This window comes from Prionailurus bengalensis, chromosome B2 (genome assembly GCF_016509475.1).
Source record: "Prionailurus bengalensis isolate Pbe53 chromosome B2, Fcat_Pben_1.1_paternal_pri, whole genome shotgun sequence".
In the NCBI taxonomy this organism is placed as follows: Eukaryota; Metazoa; Chordata; class Mammalia; order Carnivora; family Felidae; genus Prionailurus; species Prionailurus bengalensis.
Window position 1 is genome coordinate 74,420,231 of NC_057349.1, and position 20,136 is coordinate 74,440,366.

The following is a 20,136-nucleotide window of genomic DNA, read 5'->3' on the forward strand; positions in this document are numbered from 1 at the left end:
TCCCTAGCTCCAGCTTGCTTTTCTCTGATTCACCCTATGTAAAGCTGATAGGATGCTGGGGCAACATCTTCTTATGGGCAGTCAAGATGGTAATAGAAAAGGGGACCAAGTGGGGAAAAAAAGACTGCAAAAGGAAAGGGAAGCTTGAAACCATTCATTTGAGGCTGGTAAGAAAAACTCTAGGACCAAATGTTAGATTATCTTAATATGTGAAGAGATGTCATATTCAAGAATCAACAGATTAATTTTTGGTAGCTCTGGATGAAAGCTTCTGGCAGACAGAGCTCAGCTTGATAAGAGGAAGACCATTCAGTCAATTAGAACTATCTCAGTGTGGTCACTCTTTTTAAAGCAGTAACTGTGTCATGACCCAGTGAATTCAAACCTTGTCTGGTGAAAGGCATAGCACAGAGAATGGTGGTTCTCAAGCATTTTTGTATCAGCTGTGGAAATCTTTCTTCAAACAAAAGTTTTGAGGAGAACCTCATATGCCAGACCGATACATGGGAGCATCTCTGTGGGCAGATGACTGCCACCTCCCCACTCCCCCCCAACCCCTCTCTGCCACTGCAACAGGAGCAGCCTACTGGCAGTTTCTACATAGAAACATGCATGCTTCCCCTGCCCAGTCCTTCTCAGCTTTTACTGAGGCGGGGGTGGAGTGGAGGACAGTACTTCTCTTTTTTCCATTTTCTTTGATCAGCTAATGAATATGATTTTTCCATGAAAATCCTTTCCTCAACATAAATGTAGATTTTGTTCTTTTCAAATAATTTTTCTGTGTACGTTTACCATGTTGCCTTAACTTTACTGTAAATTCCTTTATGGCACTAATCTTTGGTCTCCTGCTTTGGAATCACATATAATACCAAGTATAGTAGGAGGTAATAAAAAAAGAGGAAAGAAAAACCCAAACCCTTCTGATGTGAAAAGTGAAGGCAATTACTCCAGGTCTGATTCATAAAAATACCTAACACATGAATAGAAAACACAGGAAAGTGAAGAAACAATTTCATATACACATTCTTCATGTTTTAGCCAATCCCAGTCCCCTCTCCCTTTTTACCCCCACAGATCACGATTATACTTGTCTCACATTCTTTTCTCAGAAGAAGGAAAGCAGATTCTTTCCAGAAAGCAGTTCCAAGAGATGGAATGCTTTTCATAGGAAAACCTGCTTTGACTGGTATCTCTAGGGAAAAAGCTCTCTCTTATTATATGTCCTGGTCTTATTTCCTGTATCTTCTTTAATGATTATAATTCATGGATAAGAATTCCAAATAAAAAAGTTTGAATTTAGACCACTGTACTTACACAGTCCAGTCACAGGAGGGATTTTTCCAATTACAAATTAAAGAAGCTTGTGCTCCACTTGCTTCATAATGTAGAACAATTTCTAGGTGAGTAAGTCTAGGTGATAATAGCAGTGGTGACAAATGTGTGAAAAGTACTTGCCAAAGAAGCATTTCTATTTTCCCAGAGGTATTTGATAACTTTTATGTATTTTTAGGTTAATTTCCTTTTAATGGATTCCTGTTCTAAGAAGCTAAGGCAATGGACTTCTGAAAAAAATCACATTTGTATCCTTCAATTCTGATTTAGAAGATCAGATATGGACAGGGTATAAATCAGAAGTTTCCACTGCTGATGTTATATATTAAGATGCATAAATATTTACTGAATATAGTATAGTAAGCAGTATATTTTGGGGAGTAATCAAAATGCTGACACATTCTAAACTATCAAAGGAATTGTTCTTGAGGAAGAACATACATTTATAGTGACATTTTCAAATCTCCTAAAATTTTATGGTGAGGGACTCTACATGATATAATGAAAAATAACTGAATTTGGAATCAGGACAACCTGGCTCAAATTCTGGCTCTATTACCAACTAATAAAGTGACTAATTATTTCTCTTACTGCACCTCAGTTTCCTCATTTATAAAATATAAGACTTGGACATTCACATCTGAAGTTTAAATTAATCCTACTCTACAAAAGGAATGCCCCTAATTAGAGTGCACTGACAATATCACCTTGTGACTTCTATGTGGAGACATAGAAGACATAGAAATGGTTTAATAAAGTGCTTTTTAGGAGTTGGTAACACACTTATCAATTCATTCACTTACTTGTTCATTCACTCATTTTAGCATCATATTCACACACTATCCAAATAAATTCATGTCAAGTGTTCTAGTAGGTTATGTAATTTTTAAGTAACAGGTCTTATATATTCTGCTAGATATAAAATTAGCATAAATTAACATTTGGTTTATGTTTTCATCAATCAAAAAGGACAAAGGCCTCTAAATCTCCTAAAAATCACCTAATTTTATCTCAGGCAATGATAGTCTCTGACACATCAGGTATGAGCACCTCAATTAACCATACTTTAGCAATGATTTTATGAAAGTGACACAGAAAACACAGGGAACAAAGTAAAACTAAATGGAATTACATTAAACTTAAAAACTTTTGTGCATCAAAAGACACAATCAATAGATGCAATAAAAAAAGTGACCTCGGGGCGCCTGGATGCCTTGGTCAGTTAAGCATCTGACTCTTCATATTGGTTCAGGTCATGATCTTGCAGTTGTGAGATCAAGCCCCATGTCGTGCTCTGTGCTGAGCGTGGAGCCTATTTAGGATTCTCTCTGTCCCTCTCTCTCTGCACCCGCCCCCCCCCCCCCCGAACTCTCAAAATAAATAAGTAAACTTAAAAAATGCAATGGAATGAGAAAAAATATTTGCAGGCCACATGTCAAATAAAGAGTTAATATCAGAATATATTAACTCCAACAATTCAACAACAAAAAAATCAAGTAACCTGATTAAAAAAATGGGTAAAGAACTTGAACAGACATTTCTCCAGAGATATAAAAATGGCCAACAAGTATATGAAAAGATGCTCAATATCACTAATCATCAGAGAAATGCCAATCAAAACCACAATAAGATACCACCTCACAGCCATGTGGACGGCTACTATTAAAAAACCAGAAAACAGGGGCACCTGGCTGGCTCAGTCGGTGGAGCATGCAATTCTTGATCTTGGGGTTGTGAGTTCAAGCCCTGTGTTGTGTGTAAATATTACTTAAAAACAAAATCTTAAAAATAACAAAAAACCAGAAACAGAAAATAATGTGTTGGTAAGAATGTGGAGAAATTAGAACCACTGTTAGTGGGAATGTAAAATGCTGCAACTACCATGGAAAACAGTATGGAGGTTCCTCAAAAAATTAAAAACAGAACTACCATTCAATCCAGCAGTCCCATCTCTGGTATATATCCAAAAGAATTGAAAGCAGGGTCTCCAAGAGATATTTGCACACCAAGGTCACTGCCGGACTGTTCAAAATGCACAAGAAGCAATCCAAATGTCCACTGAGCAATGAATGGATCATCAAAAAGCATTCAATGGAATAATACTCAACTTCAAAAAGAAAGGCAATCTTGTTACATGCTACAACATAGATGAACCACCTTAACGACGTTATGGTAAGTGAAATAAACTAGTCACAAAAAGACAATACTCCATGATTCCACATATATGAAATATCTAAAGTGGTCAGTATTATGAACTGAATTGTGTTCTCCACAAATTCACATGTTGAATATGAACAGTTAGGGCTCTAACCCCCAATGGGACTGTATTTGGAGACAGGGCCTTTCAAGGAGTACTTAAGTTGACTGAGGTCATAAGAATGGGGCTCTAATCAGATAGAACTGCTGTCCTTATCAGAAGAGGAAGAGAAGCAAGAACTTCTTCCATCTCCACCCCCTCTCATCTTTCTCTTTGTTCTCACAAACGGAAGGGGTCATGCGCAGTGCACACAGTGAGAGGGAGGTTGTCTACAAGCCCGTGTGAGAGGCCATACCAGAAACCATCCTGACGGCACCTTGATCCTGGACTTCTAGTCACCAGAGCCTTTGAGAAAATAAGTTTCTGGTTTTTAAGTCATCCAGTCTTTGGCACTTTGTTATGACAGGCGTAGCAGACTAACACACTCTATTTTATTTTATTTTTTTATTTTATTATTTTTTAAAATTTATTTTTTAAAATTATTTTTATTTATTTTATTTTATTTTATTTTATTTTATTTTATTTTATTTTATTTTATTTTATTTTATTTTATTTATTTTATTTTCTACTTTATTTTAATACTAAAATAGAATAGTGGTTACCAGGGGCTGGGGGGTAGAGGGAGAAAGAATTGTCTAATGGGTATAGAGTTTTCAGCTGCAAAATAAAAAAGCTCTGGCGATCTCATTTTGGAAAATGTGGGAAAATGTGGGAAGATCCACTACCAATAATAGGACTCATGACTTAAAACAATGAAGATAATTCAATTTAGCTTTTAAAAAAAGCCCACTTCTTTGCACTTAGTGATTACATTCCCTAAATTCTTTTCTCTTACAGACATAAGAACAAAGGACTTAAAACCTATAAAATTCTTCATCATTGTTAATTAAAAATAAATCTAGTTTTCACATTTCCCTAAAGAAAATGAGGGAAGTATAACAATAAACATTTATGTTAGGTTTGTACTTATCCTTTTTACTCTAACTAACTTAACGTGTGGGATTATAGAGGTTTGGGCTCACGCTGCAGTAAAATTTCTCTTATTTGCTGGCCTAAAAAAAATGTCCAGAAACTAGTGGGCTGTGCCACCCAGAGGGAAAAGGTAGACACAGCTGGGTTTCAGGAGATAATCCACAACAGGGTTTTTCAACGTTGGCACTACTAACATTTGGGGCTGGATCATTCTTTGTTGTTGAGGCTCTCTGAGGCATTGTAGGATGTTTAAGAGCATCCTAGCCTTTACCTACTAGATTCTAGTAGCCCCTCAAGTTGTGACAACCAAAAATGTCCCAGACATTGCCAAATATCCCCTTAGGGGCAAAATGACTCCCATTCTAGAAAATAGGAGGCCATGGATGAATTGATGATTTAGCACAAACTGCAGAAGTAGTTAATATAGGGTGGTCCAAAGCTAAAAAGTTAATATTTATGATCTAAATTTTGATATACAAACTAAACAATATAAGCTGTAAGATACTTGTGGGCAAGGGCTACAGGGATAAAAACAATAGACTTCAAAATGTCAAGAGACATGTGTGTCCTATTGCTAGAAAGAAAGAACATTCTAAATATGTTACTTGCCACTTTTTGTGTGTGTCCTCAAGGAACTAAAACCATAGTTACATTTGCTATTTTCCTCTTTTAGACTGCCATCTGGCAATCCACACTTCCACTAAAAAAAAAAAAAAATTGCAACCAATTGGACTAAAATAGTTAATGCACCACCCCACATGCCAAAAATATGCCAGGGAATCTACGGTTTGCTCAGTAATGCCCCCAAAGAAAGAAACTAATGTCTCTTAAAAGACAACGTCCTTGAAAGACAAAAGCAAGTAACTAGCAGAATGCTTACCCAACTTGTGAAGTTCCCCTCCTACCTTTGGGGGATAAAGAATCAAACAGTAGAAGAAGAAAACAAAAGCAGTTATACACAACAGGCAAACTGAAGTCATCAAACTCATTTATTATATCCCTAAGACATGACATACAAAGTTAATAAAGGAAAAAAAAAGTCCACTAATCAAATACAGAACACAACTGACTATAGTCATTGTATTTCCAGTGTCATGGTAATTTGTTAGGAATGAGCGAAATAATGAGACAGTGCATCGAAATCTCTGTCACACAACTCAAAACAGGCAGTGTAAAGATTCTTCATGATAATGAATATAAGGTTCATCACAGTAACTTAGTCTACCACTGCTTCCTTTTTCTTAGCACCCAAAAGTTGTCAAAAGACAAACTGTCACAACCAAACTGGTATATCCTTAGAGTTCTCTTTCACAAATCCATAAAGGCAGTTACCAACAGAGGAACAGCAATTATCAAATATAAAAATAAGCAGAAAATGATGTACCATTCATTTGACAAATGTTTTGTTAAATGTGACCACAAATTTTCTATACTGAGAACTTCTACAAGAACTCACCTAGATGTAGTAAGGAGCAAGACGCACAAGGTCCTGGTTCACAAGGAGTATACATCCTAGCACATGAATTCTAGTGGAATTATCAAACATGTGCGGAAAGTAACACCGTAAAGCAAAGTTAGGAACACAAGGAACGTTTTCAAAGAGAGGAGAATTAACACCCAAAGAAAAGAGTTAACAGAGAGAACAGAAGACTTGAAGTATCATTATTGGTATCACAGATACTGAGAGAACAATTCATTTGTAAGACAGAACAGATTGTGACATAAGAGAACATTTTGAATAAACACATTTAGATACATCTGTATGAAATCTTAGAAAAACAATGATAAAGAGAAATCCTATAGGTTTTCAGAGAGATAACATATAAGAGATTTTCAGATACTCAAGGATTGACTACAGTTCAACTTTAACAGTACATAAAAGAGCGGATTTCATCAAATCAATGAAACAAAGACTAGTAAGTGAAAAACCAAACCAAAAACCAAAATAAAAAGATATATACTATACAGTACTATTTGTAACTATTTTTAAAACATCAAATATTTTTATGGAAATGAACTTATACAATAAAAATATAAAACCACTTATGGCCATGATACATAAGAGGGAAGCAAGGGGAGCCTGGGCGGCTCAGTTGGTTAGGCATCCAACTCTTGATTTCAGCTCAGGTCATGATCTTGCAGTTTTGTGAGTTCAGGCTCTGTGTCAGGCTCTGTGCTGACAGTGAGGAGCCTGTTTGGGATTCTCTCTCTTTCTCCCTCTCTCTCTACCCCTCCCCTCTGTCTCTCTCAAAATAAATAAAGTTTAAAAATATATTAAAAAGAAAAAAAAAGAGGGAAGCAAATAGGTCAGGTCAGGGCAGTGGCTTGATACTTCCCTAAGAAACTGCCACAATCACCAGAATCATACATGATCTCAACATAGAGGACAGAGTTCAGGAGACAGGGAGAAAAGAAGAAATGCAAAACCTTATTAAGGAAAAGTCTTTTCTCTTACTGCAGGTAAGAAGGGACTACTATATAACAAATTAGCAATTAAAAAAAAAGGAAAGTAAATATAACAATATTAACATCAGGCAAATTGGAATTAAGTGGAAATAGCATTACATAGAAGGACAGCAAAAATCTCTTCTGGATAAAATATGCAATTAGTCAAGTTGTCATGGCACAAATATTTATGTACCTAATAACATAGCTTCAAAATATACAATGCAAAAACTGATATCAAAATCAGAAGAAAATAACTTATTCATAATCATAGTGTGATTTAACACATCCTTCTCAAAAGTCCACATTTCAAATAAATAAAAAACATAAAAGATTTTAACAAGCTTCACCACATAAATCCACATAAATCTATAAAGGCACACACAAACACAGAAGTAAATGTAGAATACAAGCAACAAAGAGCTTAAAAGGTAACTATGTATTAGGCCATACACATGCACACATACATACACACACCAAAGTGCCCAAAACATCAAAGCATAAGCCAGAGTCTCTGATCATACCTCAAAACAACAAAAGGATCTATATCTGACCTGTTTCATTTAGACTGGCATCAGATGGACAAAAATCTAAATGGCAGTTTGGGTGACGTTACAGAAAAATGGGCATTTATAGAAACTTCAGGTAGGAATATAAATTTGCAATGCCTTTTTACAAAGTAACTAGTATTATCTATCAAAATTTTAAATGTTGTACCATTGCTTCAGCAATTCTACTTCTAGAAATCCCTCATAAAAAAAGTACACATAATTACAAACCAAATTTGTGTAACGACACACAATGAAATGTTACTTATAGCAGCAAAATGGTAATAACCCAAGTATCTATCAACAGAAAAACAGTTAAATTATTTATAGTACACCCATTACATAAAATGCAAAGCACTGACTTGTAAAGAATCTCCCAGGACACAGTGTTGCTTTCTTTTTAAGTGTAAAAAATACACATGTATCTTCCAAATTATGTTAAGATGAAAAATAAATAGAAAAAGGAATTGAAGAATATACAACATACTTTTTCCTTCCAGAAAGGGGCATGATGGAGAACTTTCACATTTTACTTTATGTATGTCTCAACTGTTTAAATATTTTATGACTGGTACTGCTTATATAATCCAAAAAAAAAAAAAAAAAAAGTTGAGCAATTTTTCAAAATTTCGTATTTACTTCCTAGAAAACAACTGGCATCTTTCTGTTCTTAGTACAAATTTGATCAAACCCATTGGAGAGTACAGGACAAGTATAAACTTCAATCTGTTCTCTCTGCCAGGAACACTGCTCTCTCAGATAAAGCTCACTCCTTCAAGTTTTCCACTTAAATATCGTCTTAGGAAACATCCTTGACTTTTCAACATAAAATGACAACCTCCTACACCCATCCTACTCCTCCCCAACTACTTTACCTTGCTTTGTATTTCAGGAGAGTAATTTAACACCTGTATTTTGTGATAATAGTACCTACCCCACAGGGTTGTTGTTAGGCTTAAATGAGCTAGAAGCCCTCAGATGAGTGCCTGACTCTTTAGCAGTAGCCACAAGTCACAAGGCCACATTGGTCCATGGTGTTATGCCTCTTTTGTTTATGGTCTGCCTTCCCCCCATTAGAATGACAATCCCAGGAAGAAAGGACTAGGTTTTTTTCACCATTGCATCCCCAATGCCTGGAAAGTGCTTATCAGTAAATATTCATAGCTTTTGATGCCTGATTAAGTACTACAGCCATATGCATAGACAGCTGAGATTACAAGAAAAAGACCAATTATTTTCAGTAAAAGCAAGCTTTGTACACATTAGCATGAATCATCTGTAATAATTCAATCTACTTGAAAGCATAACATTTAGCAGTACAACTCCTAGAAGCTTCAAATAGGGAAGTGGCATAGTACCATTTAATTCATTAATTTCTCAACACCACATGGCAAAAGAAACTAAACAATGTAGAATGAGAAAACAAACACACAACTTACTTTTCATTCCTGCTTTTGACACATGGCTGGTAGAGGACCTTGACAGCATTCCAGGCAGAACTGGAATCTGCCTTTAAGATGTCTTCCAACAGAGGGAATTTTGTGATACCTCTGGAACTTCCCAAAGATTCAATCACCAAACTGTCTGAGTTTAAAAGCCATAGCTAAAGATACGGAGAGAAAAGTCCAAGTATAAGGATATCATTATCACTCATTATCATATTTCATACCATCACTAAAAAACAAAACACAAATAAAACTATAAAATACCAGAAAATAATACAGGAGAACCATGTATACAATTTTTAAGTACGGTAAGTCTTTCAAAGTATAACATCTGGTAGAGTCACTGAGATTATAAAAGTTAAAAAAAGAAAAAAGAGAGAGAGACAACCAACTAGGAGAAACTATTTAATAGTATATAACAAAGGTATTATCTATAATATATACAGCTCCCAGGAAACAATAAGGGGGCAAAAACAGCCCAACAGAAATAAAGGCAAAGAATATGTACAGAATTAACAGAAGGAATAAGTGATAAACATATAAAAATGTTAATATAACTAGTAATAAGGAAATGTGAAAATCATCTGCCACCCTTTTCCACTTATCAGATTTGCAAGTACAACAAGATGGCACCATCCAGTTCAGAAGAGGGGTCTGGACTGCTGGCAGAAGAGTGTTTTGGGATTTGGATGCCTGCTGTTCATTGAGGAGCTCAGCAGGGGTCTGGCTGCAGCCTTATCCCATGGGGAGCTCTGAAGCAAGAATCCCACCCACAAAATCTGTCCCACCTTCAGACAGGAGGCCCCTTCTTTTTGCACAACAGGGTCAAATCAATGGCAGTAGGCGGACCAGAGCAGGGGTGGGAAGAGGTAACTTTCTGAACAAGGTGACATCTGTCACATAAGGGCAAGTCTCTGGAGAAGAGGCAGCTGAGTGCCATTAGCAGTCCATACCTCTCAGCAGCTGGGAAATGGGTCTATCAGCCTGAGTAAAGGGGATCTGGGTACCAAGAATGCCTCACTATACGGGATAAATTAATACAGCTTCTCTGGAGGATGATAATTATCAATTTAAAATACACAAATTCTAATACCGTATTAGATTAAAAAGGTCTGTTTCTAAAGAAGTGCTAAAATACACATGCGAAGATCACTTTCATTGCTGCACTGTCTTTAACAGCCACACACTGGAATTCTAGACCTTAAAGACGCTGATCTACATTTACACTAACAAGAAACAATCCTTATGATACACTGCTGTGTGGAGTAAACATATTGAAGAAAAATGCTCATCGTATGATTCTGGTATGTTTTACAAACAAAAGCAAAATGTGAGTGTATGAACATGTAGTCATATATGGATGGGGGGAAATGTTGGAAGTACACATACCAAATTAATAATTTTTACCTTCAAATACTATGATATAGCAAGACAGGAGAGAAGACAAGGTGGAGGAATACCACTGCCACATTCTTCACACTGTCTGTTTCAAGAATGTATTACTTTTATAACAAAGACAGTTTTTGAATTTAAATATTATATTAGTAGTAGATTTTAAAAGTTCCTATTCCTGAGTTTTAACTTGAAAACCTTACAGTAAAAGAAAATTAAAACTAATTTCAGACTATGACTATCAGGCATACTCAGTATTAACTTCAGTCAAAAAGTATTTTAGTTTTGGTAGAAATTATCTGAGTCAGAGAAGCATGGGGTCCCCATAATGGATGGCCAGCTACGAAGCCACACCTAACAACAACCTAACCCCCTGCCTCCTTCCAGCTACCATGTTTCCCTATGAGCTTGAGAGTTCCTTAATGGCATTTTTTGCTCTACCCTCAACACCTAGAACAGTGCCTTTATAATAAGAAATGTTCAATATATGTTTACTGGTTGAATAAAATAGATATGGAGGCAGAAAAGAGACTTGGGCCTTAAGATTCTCATATAAGTGGTCCAAATTCTTTTCTGCAGACCATTATTTCTAACAGCAACAGTATAATAGTAGATGCTTGTGGTACATGAAGGAAAGGATTCTGTTAACTGCAGGGCCTCTTATCCCAAACTTGCCACTCCTTCTCAAACATCAATGTGTTAACATCAGGATCTCAAAGAGGTATCTGCACCCCTGTGTTCACTGCAGCACCATTTACAACAGCCAAGATGCGGAAACAATCTAAATGTCCATCAACAGATGAATGGATAAAACAAATGTGCTGCATACATACAATGAGTTACTCAGCCTTAAAAAAGAAGGAAACCTTGTAATATCCAACAACACAGATGAACTTTGAGGACAGTATGCCAAGTAAAATAAGCCAGACACCGAAGGACAGTACTGCCGGATTCCGCTTACATAAGGAACCTAAAACAGTCCAACAGATAGAAGCAGAGAGTAGAATGATGGCTGCCAAAGGCTGGAAGGAGGGAGAAATGGAGAACTGCTAATGAAAAGAGTATAAAGTTAGGCAAGACGAATAAGTACTACAGATCTGCGTAATTAACAATACTGTTAGCATGCACTTAAAAATCTATGAAGAGGGTGGATCTCACATGAAGTGTTCTTACCACACACACACATATATATAAAAACAGGAGCAACAGAATATATTTTAAACATAAGAGTATCAAAAAGGAAAAACAGAAAAATCAATAGGGGGAAAAAAGTGACAGAGACAGAACTGTGTTATACTGACCAAGAAAAGTCATTAACAACTTAGAGTGAAAAACTTTATTTTGTGGTGTGAGCAGGTTTCAGGTTTTATTTTTCTCTATATCCCCAGTACCTAGCACATAAAGCCACTTGCTCTTTTGTCATTGAGTTTGGTTTGGGAATTCAATGGATATTACAAATTCAGTATTTGATCGTTTATTTTCTAGACCTGAGAATTAAGAAAAGAGAATGGCAAGACTAAAGAATTTCTGAGACCCTGGATTACCAGGCTACAGAAAGATGGGAGAAATAACATCTTACCAAGATGTACACTTTGCCGTCATGACCTTGAATAGTGAATCTAAAAGTGCTTCTAGCAGTGGAGAGTTCCACCAGACACTGGGCGATAACACTCTGTACAAACTGGGACCTGTTTGAACAGAAATCAATTTTCACAATGTGCCTCTCATAATAACTCTCACTGGCAAGAGGAGCCAAAAATACCCACAGGGTACCTAAAAGGCAGAGGCATGTGCAGCCAGACTTTTCTATATGCTGCTCATTCCTTCACAGGCTGTGCTAATGTGGATTTTAATATATTTTAATGTATTTGTGTTTGCTCCAGTCTTCTTATAACCTATTCTCCAATCCTTAATACATTTCCCACCCTGAACCTAACTATTCCCTGACTGAATAAAAAAAATACTGTATTAGACATGTTAATATTCCACTTGTGCTATAGCACATTAAAAAGTGAGTTAAAAAAGAAGGCGAGATGTTTCCTCCCAAACGTTAGACATCTACAATGATTTCCATTTGGACCCCCTCAAAAAGTCAGAGCTGAGGTACAGAATCAAAGTATTTACAGGAGGATAAATTTTAAGGTTAAAATCAGATTGCCATAATTTTCAGATATCCATAAATGAATTGAAAGATATGCTATAATTAACTTCTGTTTGCAAACTAAAAAGATTCCAAGAAAGAAAACACTAGTGGATTTAGTGGCTAAGTAACATTTAAAAAAAAAAAACACAGGAGTTGTTTGAAAACTGACCCACGTTTCACATTTTAAATAAGTCAAATTAAAACAGAAACAATTATTCAAAACCTATTAGTGATTAGGTTGTAAGAACTTGGATATCTGGCAAATAGAAAGCAGCACAAAAAGCTTTCAGAATTTGAAGATGTTAATATAAGCACATTTGTTTATGCCAATTTGTAAGCAAGCCATAAATGAATCCTCAAATCTTGTATATGTGTGGTTTGCTTCAACTGTCTAAAAGCCTTTCTCAAGGGTTTTTATTTTTTTCCCCAATAGGGAGGTATAAATAAAAATGAATTCCCAAATAATCGATTGTACCTATCATTCTCCATATTTAAAATTACAGAATAAACTTAATTTGCTATTTATACCTTGGTATGATGGGAAAATTTCTTTCAGATGGCTGAATAATTATCTCTGTCATATAAAACTTGGTGGTTTCTAGAAACAAAAAATAAGAAAATTAAAAATCTTCCCATTGCACTAACATTTTTATTGTGGACATGTTGGTCCCTAAGTATGACATCCCAAATTGAATATTCAGTATGTATACTGATAAAATTAACATTCAGTAAAACTTTTCCCCAAATGACTTAGTAATTAAGATGAGAAAGCATTGGGGCGCCTGGGTGGCGCAGTCGGTTAAGCGTCCGACTTCAGCCAGGTCACGATCTCGCAGTCCGTGAGTTCGAGCCCCGCGTCGGGCTCTGGGCTGATGGCTCAGAGCCTGGAGCCTGTTTCCGATTCTGTGTCTCCCTCTCTCTCTGACCCTCCCCCGTTCATGCTCTGCCTCTCTCTGTCCCAAAAATAAATAAAAAAAAAAAAAAAAAAAAAAAAAAAAGATGAGAAAGCATTGATGACTACAAGGAGAGAGTCCTGAGACTTGAGAGGGCTTGATATTTCAGCAGGTCATGGCCCAAGTGAATCTGGTGCAAGGACACTCTGTTTACACACACAGAAGGTAGAAAACTCAGTCACATCACAGTCATAGTCCACTTATGTAGAAAGTAGTCATCTAGTTTCCTCGTTTCTATGGAGTAGTCACAAATCTAGGAGTCATTGAAAAAGGCTTTTTCATCACGGTGTCCCAAAGCCCATGCAAAAATGCTGTGAACCTCACATGAGTATTTTCCAGAATCTCACTGAGTCTACTAATGTATAATTTCCAACAAATCTGGTTATCTGATTAGTTTACAGAAAAATTTAAACAGTAAACTAAATATCTTACAGAAATGAATATAAACATAACCATTCTGAATTTTTTACAAAATCCACGAAAAAAAATGTTTATTTTTACTAATAATGAAGGAATACAAATTAAAAGGAGATATTCTTTAGCATCAAATAAATATTTTTAAATGATAAAATGCAGCAATGAGGAAAATATGGAGAAGTGGGTGCACTTATTCACATATTGCTGTCAGAATTGCAAACGATAGATTTCTGGAAAGCCACTTGACGAAGACCTTAAATATATTTTGATACCATCATTAAACATCTGAGAACTTATCTCAAAGAAATATTCATATCTATAAAAATTTATCTGTAAATAAGCTCATTAATTAAACTGAAAATAAGTTGTTTAAAAATTGAAACTGGTTGGGCTAAACAATTATACATTTAAGGAAGAGAATGCTATGCAGGCATTAAAAATGGTGTGCCAAACAATTTTTAATTGTTTTAATAAGATGGAAAAGCATTCTCAGTACATTGTCTGAAAATGTTTTCAATTTTTCAATGTAATACACAAAAAAAGGCAAGAAAATCAATAGATAGTTTAACACATGAGCCATCATGATGCATTTATCTATTTCTTCTTTAAGTTCAATTTTCACTTTACTATTTTGAAGTCATGTTATTAGATACAAAAATGAACCTTTTAACATTATGAAGTGAGCCCTTTCATCCCAGCCGCTGTTAAAATATAATTTAATTCTACAATTTTAATCCTACAAGGTATTATTATTATTGCCTTATGCAGTTAGCGTCCACTTAATGTCTCCCACATATTTACCACTTTTCTTTACCAAACCTTCTTGAACTTACACCTTCTATCTGGGATCATTTTCTTTTACCTTCTACAGGTAGAATTCTATTCTTCTACAAGTAGAATTTCTTTTAATAAAAAACAAACCAGTAGAAATGAATTATTACAGTGTTTGTCAGAAAATATATTTATCTTTGTCTTGATTCTTTCCTATCAAGACATTTTCATCATGTAAAATCCTAGGTTAACAGTTTTTAACCTTTGTACATATTGGCATTCATTCCATTGTCTTCCATCTTCCATTACTATTGTTCCTTTGAGAGTGATCTGTCACTTTTCTTTGTTTTTAAGATGTTCTGGTTTTTGTTTAGTTGTTTGCAGTATCACTCAGATATGTGCAGTTATAGACTTCTTTTTATTTATCTTCCTTGGGCCCCATTTAATTAGAATTCATTGGACCTCCTCAATTTGTAGACTGTTTTTCATCACTTTTGTAAAATTCTTAGCAATTATCTCTTCAAATATTGTCCATGCTCCATTCTATTTCTTTCCCTTCCAGAAGTCTGATTAAACATATGCTGTTAGAGTATGGAGATTCCTCAAAAAGTTAAAAACAGAATTACCCTATGATTCAGCAACTGGACCACTAGGTATTTACTCAAAGAATACAAAAATACTAACTCAAAGGGGCACATGCAACCCAACATTTATAGCAGCATTATCAACAAAAGCCAAATTATGGAAAGAGCCCCCAAATCAATTGACTGGTGAATGATTACACACACACACACACACACACACACACACACACACACACACACACACACGGAATATTACTCAGCCATAAAAAAGAATGAAATCTTGTCATTTGCAATGACATGGATGGAGCTAGAGAGTATTGTGCTAAGCAAAGTCAGTCAGTCAGAGAAAGACAAATACCATATGATTTGACTCATGTGAATTTAAGAAACAAAACAAATGATCCTAAGGAAAAAAAAAAGAAAGGAAAACCAAGAAACAGGCTCTTAATTATAGAGAACAAACTGATGGTTACCAGAGGAGAGGGGGATGGGCTAAATGAGTGATGGGGATTAAGGAGTGTACCTGCTGTGATGAGCACCAGATATTGTATGTAAGTGCTGAATCATTTAATTGTACACCTGAAAATAGTATTACACTACATGTTAACTGGAATTTAAATAAAAAATAACCAAACAAATCATATGTTAGATCTTCTCAGTGTATGTTTTATGTCTTACTTTCTCCCATATTTTTTGCCTTGTCTCTCTGTGCTGGCTTCCAGATTTTTCTTCTCAATTGTCTATTCATTAATTCTTTCTCTAATTTGTACCTAATCTGCCATTAAAACCTCCACCAAATTCTAAATCAGTTATATACTTTTTAGAAATTCCATTATAGATCTTTACCAAATATGCTTGCTGTTGTCGCCTTTTCCTTTGGATACCTTCAAACCTCTCTTATAAATATAGAAAGCATGACTGTTCCAGTTTATGTCTGAGAATTCCAGTAACAGAAGTCTGTTTCTGTTGTTCGCTATTTTTGTTAGTTCTTGTTGATGAAAGTCTAGTCTACTTGTATGTTTATTTATCTTTGGTTGCATGGTGAACACTGTACTTGACAAATTATTTGTGGTATTCTGAGTTTTACAATGAAGGTATTTTCCTCCGGACGTGATATGCATTTGATTTTTGGCAGGCACAAGGTGTTATGGCTAGCCCACAGCAGACTAACCAAGTTCAAGACTTGAAATTCCCTAAAGTGCCAAAGGAATGATAGGACCTGTCTGTAATTCCACAGGGCTGTTCCACTTCTTATTCACCTCCACAGTAAGGGTATGGGTCTTTAGGGCTTCCAATTTTTGTGCAGAGAATACTCTACTAGGTTCCCTTTTTGTGTAGTCTTTAATTTATACCTTTATTTCTCAAAGCAATCAAAATAAAAGTTCTAATTTTAGAGAATTGGCACAATGTATTGAAAAGGTGACTTCAATTTTGTGCTAACTTTTGAGTTTACTTTTGTGGTAATTTACCCACATATTTTCTATTTATCTTGTTCTTCATTTCTTCCTGTGGATTCCAATTACCTTTGCTATCTTTTACTTCAGCTTGAAGAACTTTATCATTTTTTGTAGAAAAGGTCTGCAAGTAATGCATAACTTCCATCTATTTATATGAAAATGCCCTTATTTTGCCTTCATTTTTTGAAGGACAGTTTTGCTTGATATAGAATTGTTAGTTGACAGTTGTTTTTTTTTTTTTTAATGTTTTTCTTCCCACCCCCAGCATTTGAATATCTCATTTTAGTGTCTCCTGGCTGTCATATTTCCATAAAAAGTCAGCCTTAATTGTATCATGAAATCCCTGTAAGAGATGTTTTGTACTTTCAAGATTCTCTCTTCATCTTTGGCTTCTATTAGTCTGACTACAATGTGGCTGGGCAAGGTGTCCTTTGTGTTTACCCTACTTTTCATTGCAATTCTTGGATCTAAAAGTTAGTATATTTCACCAAAGTTGCCAAGACTTCAGCCATTTTTTTCCACAATTTTTTTTGTCCTGACTTATTTTTTTCCTTCTCACCCCGAGACTCCATTTACACATCTACTGAAGCACTTGATATTGTCCCACAAATATCTGAGGTCCTGATCATTTTGATTCAGAACTTTTTCTCTCTGTTCTTTGGATAGGTGAATTTCTATTAATATACCTTCAAGTTCAATGATTATATTTTTTTCTTCTGCCATCTAAAATATGTAGTACAGCTAACCTAGTAAATTTTTTACTTACTGTACTTTTGAGCTCTGTAATTACCAATGATTTTCTCTTTGAAGTTTCCAATTTGTTGAGATTTGCTATTAGTTCACTCAAGAGGTTTTTAACTCTTTGCCATATTTATAACAGCTACTTCAACATCTTTGTCTACTAAGTCGAATATTTGTGCTTACTCATCACCTGTTTATTGAGTCCTGTTTTTTCTTTGAGTATCAATCACTCTTTTCTGCTTCTTTGCATGTCTAGTAATTTCTAAATGGAAGTAGGACATTGTATGTAATATACCGTCGCTATCCTGGATTTTGTTTTGTTCTTTCAAGGATTGTTGGCTGATAAGTATAATAGTCAATTAACTAACCTGGGCTCAAACTATGAAATATGTCTCCCCACAGTGTGTAGCCACTAATGTTTCTGCTCAGTTTTATTTTATGTAGCCTGGCTCCCTAGGAAGTATCCACTATACCTTCATAGTTCAGCTGTCAGCAGATTTGGGGAGATGTTTTGCTTAAATACTTCAAGCCATTAAGGTTTTTACCTTCTGCTGCCCAATTGTGTTATCGACTGAGAAATGAAATTAAAGGCATGGGAAAATGTGCACGTCTCCCCAAGCTTTCAATTCTTATTAGATGCTCTGGCATCTATTATGTGCATTTAGCAGTCAGCCAGAACTGTGTGAAAAGCTTATCATCTCAGCCTGTCTTTAGCCTTTTGCTTCCAAAATCTCCCTCTTAAATTTCTAGTTTCTCCTTTGCCTATTGAACTTCACGTTATTATGGCTATAATACCATGGAAATGTTTCCTTTCTTGTTCAACCTTCTGCTTTCCTGTAGTGCATAACTTCTTTTTCATTGGATTAGTTTTCCAAGCACCTTTAGCTAATTCTTCCCATATGATAGAATGGCTTATCTCAAGACTGTTACATGTGGTCATACACGTCAAAGAATGTATCAGTTTCATTTTGTAACTGAAAACATGTTTATTGCAATCTTCTCTCCTTTTGTTTCAATCCAGGCTGTTACTCTCTAGGCCTGCTGTGTGTCCCTCACTCTGAGACTCCCTTATCTGTGTTAGATAATGTTTCCCAAAACCAATGTCTTCTCTCTCGAGGTTAAATCCTTAGTTTTGGTGAGATATACCCTGTATCACATTCCTAAGGAAAATGTACATTTGAGGTCTATGTGTTATCTTCATACTTGATTGATAGTTTGTGACAGAATTATGGATTAAAAATATTTTTTCCTTCTAAATTATGAAGGCATTGCTTCATTGTCTTCTAGCTTTCAAAAATGATATTAAGAGTTCAATGCCATTCTTGGGGCACCTGGATGGCTCAGTCAGTTGAGTGTCTGACTCTTGATTTAGGCTCAGGTCATAATCTCATTGTTCATGGGATCGAGTCCCATGTCGGCTCTGCTGACAGCACAGAACCTGCTTGGGATTCTCTCTTTGCCTCTCTCTCTCTGCCCCTCCCCTGCGCACATGCTCTCTCTCTCTCAAAATAAATAAACTAAAAAAAAGAGTTCAATGCCATTCTAATTCCTAACCCTTTGTTCACTACTTGTTGTTTTTTTTTTGTTTTTTTTTTTTTTTCCTTTGGAAACTTCTTCCTTGGTATTCAGAAATTACTCAATGATGCAGCTTTGGGTAGCTGCCCTCCCATCCCATTCATCATACTGGACATGTAGTGGGCCCCTTCAGTTGAGAAACTGAAGCCCCAGCTCTGGAAAATAGCCTTGTAATGTGTTTTTAGTATTTCTGTTCTTTGATAATTTCCTAAACTCTGTTGTCTATATTCTTTCTTTCTAGAATTTCTATTAGTTAGATGTTGAATATCCTAAAAGTCTCCATTCATTCATTCATTCAATAAATATTTATTGGGTACCCACTATGTGCCAGATATTGTTTTAATGCTGAGGTTATAGTGATAAATGAGATAGACAGTATCTCTATCCTCAGGAAACTTACATGATGGTTTTTTTCCCACAATTCCTTTCCAATCTTCAATATCTGACTTTTGGTTCTGATTTAGGAGATAAGATAGTTCCTTAATTTTATCTTTTAGTCCTTTCATTACTTTTTTTAAGCAGTCACATCTTTAATTCTATATTCTCTGAATTATGGAGACAATATTTCATTTCTCTAAGAACATTATTTTTGTTCAAGATTTTCTTCTGTTTTATACATTAATTTGTTTTTCTTGGTGCTTTATACTGTTTACTTGATTATTTACTTCAGTCTCTTAGTTGGAGGTTTGCTCTAATATTTTTTGATTCTCAGCAATCCATTCATATTTAAGTATAAATAAAAAAATACTGACAGGAAACTCTGACATGTAGGTACAAGGCTTGTTGACTGTAGGCTGGCTAGATCTAGGCTCATTTTACTGTTGAATGACCCCTAAAAGAGTATCTGCAAATCTCTTCTCTGATTGGTATTCTTTCATTTTCCAAGAAAAGAGTCCTCTAATCTCCTACCTTGAGATATAAGCAAGTTGCAAATACAGGAATCTTAGGAGTTTTACAGCTCCATATAAAATTTTTGAATTAACCATCCTTCCTCCAGCCCCTTGTCTCAGACTGCTTTCCCTGCTACCTGTTGCCTCCAAATTCTGACCAGCTCTGAGGCTCTACCGCGAGTACTGGCTCACTCCTCACTCAGATGATCTGCAG

At 35.5% G+C, this 20,136-nt stretch overlaps 1 protein-coding gene across 5 annotated transcripts in view; it reads right to left on the reverse strand.

Moving 5' to 3' along the window:
- UBE3D (ubiquitin protein ligase E3D) overlaps positions 1–20,136 on the reverse strand; it is a 157,708-nt gene that overhangs the window by 101,443 nt on the left and 36,129 nt on the right. For all 5 annotated transcript variants that reach the window (XM_043593002.1, XM_043593003.1, XM_043593001.1 and 2 more), the window contains exons 6-8: positions 13,063–13,132; positions 11,971–12,079; positions 8,994–9,157 (exon numbers count right to left, since the gene is read on the reverse strand). In XM_043593002.1, coding sequence (XP_043448937.1) covers positions 8,994–9,157; positions 11,971–12,079; positions 13,063–13,132 — 343 coding nt within the window. The remainder of the gene's footprint in view (positions 1–8,993; positions 9,158–11,970; positions 12,080–13,062; positions 13,133–20,136) is intronic.